Raw genomic sequence first — 4,498 nt, 5'->3', positions numbered from 1 at the left:
AAGATCCTTGAGATCACATGCTCACTCCAATGCTTGCCATGCTTCAATCTCCTTAGGGCGTGTAGCTAGTTAGTAAGAACTAGTCAACTATGATTATAGACATGAAAATATGTGATTTTGAAACACGATTTCATTCTAAATGCAACATCACTAACTCAACTATATTAAAGCTAAACCAAAAACATGTGCAACTTTCTTGTCATTGAGACAAACCAAACAATTTGTTTTACAATTTCTTTTAATATGTAAATGTAGACATTATACTCAAAAAACAAACTTTGTTAAAATTGACAAAATTATGTTTTTTTGTACACCTTGCATACTATTTCCAATGAGCCAATATTATTGTACAATGTAATTTCCAAAGGCTAAATGTTGTTGTATTATACATTCTCATGCACACGGCTAATTTTCTCATTCTCAAAGCTTTTCCCTCTTCCTTCCATCACGTGTTTCAAACAGCATGAAGTCTATATCTAATAGCCTTACGAGTTCTTCCTAGAGACAAATGGTATGCCGTATGTCTAGAGATTCTTGAAGTTGAGAGAGAGAGAGAGAGGGGGGGGGGGAAGGAGGAGGGAGGGTGGGGAGACAGGAAACGAATTAACAAACTTTAAACCGAATGCGCTTTGTTATCGTAATACGTAATTGCCTTGAGAATCCAGAGCTAGAGTATCTCTACATTGCTCCATGGCAAAAAAGTAAATTTACTTCACAATCCCATTAAAATAAGCATACGCGGATGAGCTCAGTATGGAACGTCATTAGGACGATATGATATTGAATTGCCCTACCGAAATAGTATTTGTACGGCCAAAAGGTCTGGAACGCAGCAGAAAGGTGCTAGCAAAAAGCATAACATGTTACCGAAGGGAAAAACTGTATACAAGAGAAAAGGAGAGGAGCCACGCACGCGGTGTAGTTCTGTATACGGAGGTGGGGTACAAGACCCTTTTGAAAGAAAGAGAGAGAGACAGGCGACCGCTAAGGGAGATGCGTCTTTGATATGCAGGGAACCCGCAGCTAATAATGGTAGTGAAAGATGAAAGATTCCAGGAAGGACTGAGATGTTCTAGTTCTAGTTCTAGTAGCTAGCGTACGTACCAGCATTCCTCTGTGTACATGGCGACATGTAAGGCATGTATGTCTCGAGCTAGTCGGTCCTACGTGGCTTCACCACGTCAGTACGTTACAAAAAAGTGTGCACTGTTCAAAAAGGAAAGAGAGAGAGAGAGAGAGAGAGAGAAGCAGAGGGCTTCCTGCTGCAAAATTGTGCGTCCAACGCTGAGGTGGCACCCCCTACACTGCCAGCTGGATCCTCCTCTGCGCCCGGGCCCGCAGCGGGTGCTTCATCTCGCACGACAGCTTCAAGACCTCTGCCACGTTCACCTGCTGACCTGGCGGAGCCGCCCACGTGTAATGGTGCAGCAGCCGCGCCGTCCACAGCTGCACGGTGGCCAGGCCCAGCGCCCGGCCCGGGCATACGCGCCTCCCGGCCCCGAACGGGGCCAGCCTCAGATCGTTGCCGCGCACGTCCACGTCGGACTCCAGAAACCTCTCCGGCAGGAAGCTGTGCGGCCTGGCCCACACCTCCGGGTCGTGCGTGATGGCCCACATGTTCACCATGGCGGTGGTCCCCTTGGGCACCCTGTACCCCGCGATGTCCACGTCATCGGTAGCGAGGCGGGCCCACGAGAGCAGCGGGCCCGGCGGGTGCAGCCTCAGGGTCTCCTTCACGATGGCCTGGACGTAGCTCAGCCTGGGCAGGTCCCCGTCCTCCACCACCCTCTGGCCGCCCACCACGTCATCAATCTCCTGCTGCGCCCTCCGCTGTGCTTCGGGGTGCCTCACCAGCTCCGCCAATATCCACTCCATCAGAATTGCTGTGGTGTCAGTCCCCCTGAATATCATCTCCTGCCACAGAACACACCCCGTTCTTTTCTCAGAACACCAGAGAGAGGAATATCATCCTGACTTTATAGGTAATATGTGATAGAATTTTTAAAAAGAACATTATTGACAAGTCGACCCCTCCTTGGAAAGGTCATCAATCAAATCCAACGAAGACAGCAAATGTACATCCGTGTCGAAAGCAACAGCCATCGGTCCGGTAAAGAAAATTGACATGCCTGATATTGATAGCCACGAAAAGCACTCCATGCACACCCAAATAATAAATAGAACAATGACACCGAAAGCATGCAAGTAAAGGTGGCGCTTTTCCTTCACGACCACTTGACTGACAATTTAGCACGAGATCAACCAGCATTGGCAGAGACAACGATTGTCGATCGCAAGCATAGATGAGACTGGCGACAAGTAAGCACGGGTTGCATGATTACAGAAAAACCATATTGATGGATCGTAATTACCCATAGAACTGCGATTAGATCCCCGTCCGAGAGGCGCTCCGCGGATTGCAGCGACAGCATCACGTCCACGAAATCGGATTCATCTTGATCAGGAGACGGATTAAGCCGGTGCTCATCGATGATGCGCTGGACAAATTCGGTAACCTCGACCACCAGTTTGGCGCAGCGTTTCGAGACACGTTGAGGGTCGAGGAAGCTGAGGAGAGGCAAATGATCGCTCCAGTTGAAAGCGCCGAGGAGGTCGAAGCCCTCACGTATCATCCTCTGGAGTTGCTGGGCTTCGTAGGAGGAGCTGCCGAATTCGTAGCGGCGGCCGAAGACGCTCTTCATAACGTTGTTGACGGAGGCGGCCTGTAGGAGCTGACGGACCTGGACGGCGCCGTCGGGGCCGACGTGGCGCATGGCGTCGTCCAGGGCCTGGAGAAGGCAAGAGGTTTCGAACTGGCGGGAGGGGTGAAGGGCGGCGATACGTCGGGGGGAGAAGAGATGGGTGGAGGCGATGCGGCGGAGCGTGCGCCAGTAGTCGCCTTGGGGGGCGAAGCCGATAGCGCGGTGGAACATGAGCATCTTGGCGGACTGCTTGATGGGGCGATCCGCGAATGCGGGGCTGCTTAGGAGCTGACGCGCGACAGATGGCAAACACGTCAGGACGACACGCGTCTCGCCGAGGCTGAAGGCCATGAGCGCCTGAGCAGAGTGCTGGCGGGCCAGGGCGGCCAGGCGGACGTGGGCCTGCTGGCCCATCTCCAGCAGGCTGCCTACAATGGGCCACCCGCGCGGCCCCGGAATGGCCCTGATGCGCGCGCCACTGGCGCCGGCGCCGCCACCCCCGTAGTGCCGGAAGCGGCCCCATGCAGGCCCGCCCGGGTGTGCCCACAGCGCCACAGTCGTCACGACAAGCCCCGCGACAAGCAGTGCTACCACATTGCCTATGGTCACTAGGCCTGTCGGGCAGCGAGAGAGCAGCAGCAGGGCGAGGTGGGACGTCACAGCTGCATTGGCCGTCGATTCCATAGCCTCTGATCGATCGACAAGGCCCTGAAAGCTTTACCCCACCCACGAACCTCGCAACCAAACGAAAAAAAAGAGTTCTTTTCTTTTTTAACCCGCTGGGAACAACAACTCTACCGTAAGTCTTTAGAGCAGCAGCAAAGGTAAATAGAGACGAGGCTATATTTGGGTAAAGATCGTTCAAATATGGCTCGTTACTATTGGCGGCTCTCCAGGCTATATAGCACCAGCGCCGCGCACAGCCGCCCGCCAAAACCCCCCGGGACCCCCGCTTCCGGAGCGCCGCCGGAAACCAGCTTCCCCAATCTTTGTTTATTCTTTTTAATGCGCCATTAAAATAAAAAGATCTACAGCGGGGGGTCCCATTTTCACCCGCGGCTGTTGATTTTAACCCACCCGGTTTTTAAAAAACTCCCCTCAAAACCTTCTCGTCGTCCGGGCGCCGGACATATGCCCCTTAGGGGAGGGCGGCCCTCAGCCGTAGAGATGCGGATGCTGCAACGGATACCGTCGATGGAGAGGGGGACGGGGAGGGGGAGGGAGGAGTACGTGACGCTACGGACGGCTGGATGGGGGCCACCTGGCGGAGGGGAGTGGCTGCGTTCCACGTGCGAGGTTTCAAAAAGAGGAGTGTATGGGAAGCGAGAGTTTGACGTGACAGAGTACTGTGGACCAAAACATTTTAGCGTACCCGTCCCCCCCCCAAACCAGCCTACTCTACACACAGACTGTAGAGTATCTACACCACTGGTTGCTGCCGCTGCTGCCTGTGAACCAATTTTACTGCCGCCGGCTTAACTAGCCCGCCGCCTCCTTTTCTGTGCCTTTTGTACCTCAATAAGGTGTGTTCACGAGGTCGGCCCGGGCTGCCTCCCAGATCACCTCTCGCTTCCTTGAAGGCATAGCCCCAGTCCCCACGCGTACTATTGGTCAAACAACCGAAATTTTAAGGGCTTTTTATATCGCGCAGGTTATTTTAGAGGGGTTTTATGGGAACTCTTGGACTTCTTGAATGATATGGGGCTGTTTATATCCCAAATACCATTCTAGAGGGGTCTTTGGCAACTATCAAGTGTGTCTCTCCCGACCAATTTGGATCGAAAACACACCGTTCT

The 4,498-nt window shown here is 52.9% G+C and overlaps 1 protein-coding gene across 1 annotated transcript; it reads right to left on the bottom strand.

Annotated features, from left to right (window-relative positions):
* Nucleotides 1–774: 774 nt before the first annotated feature.
* On the bottom strand, nt 775–3,574 carry LOC148037593 (cytochrome P450 78A4-like). Its single transcript, XM_087676542.1, has 2 exons — nt 2,373–3,574; nt 775–1,914 (listed from the first exon to the last, which is right to left on the bottom strand). Exons 1-2 carry the CDS (start codon nt 3,384–3,386, stop codon nt 1,300–1,302), a joined length of 1,629 nt encoding a protein of 542 aa, XP_087532668.1. The 5' UTR covers nt 3,387–3,574; the 3' UTR covers nt 775–1,299.
* Between the last annotated feature and the right edge of the window lie 924 nt (nt 3,575–4,498).

This window comes from Lygodium microphyllum, chromosome 4 (assembly GCF_053477565.2).
Source record: "Lygodium microphyllum isolate KBCC chromosome 4, Lygodium_microphyllum_v1.1.10, whole genome shotgun sequence".
NCBI classification, from domain to species: domain Eukaryota; kingdom Viridiplantae; phylum Streptophyta; class Polypodiopsida; order Schizaeales; family Lygodiaceae; genus Lygodium; species Lygodium microphyllum.
The sequence above is the reverse complement of the archived record's forward strand: the minus strand, read 5'-3'. Positions and strand labels throughout refer to the sequence as shown.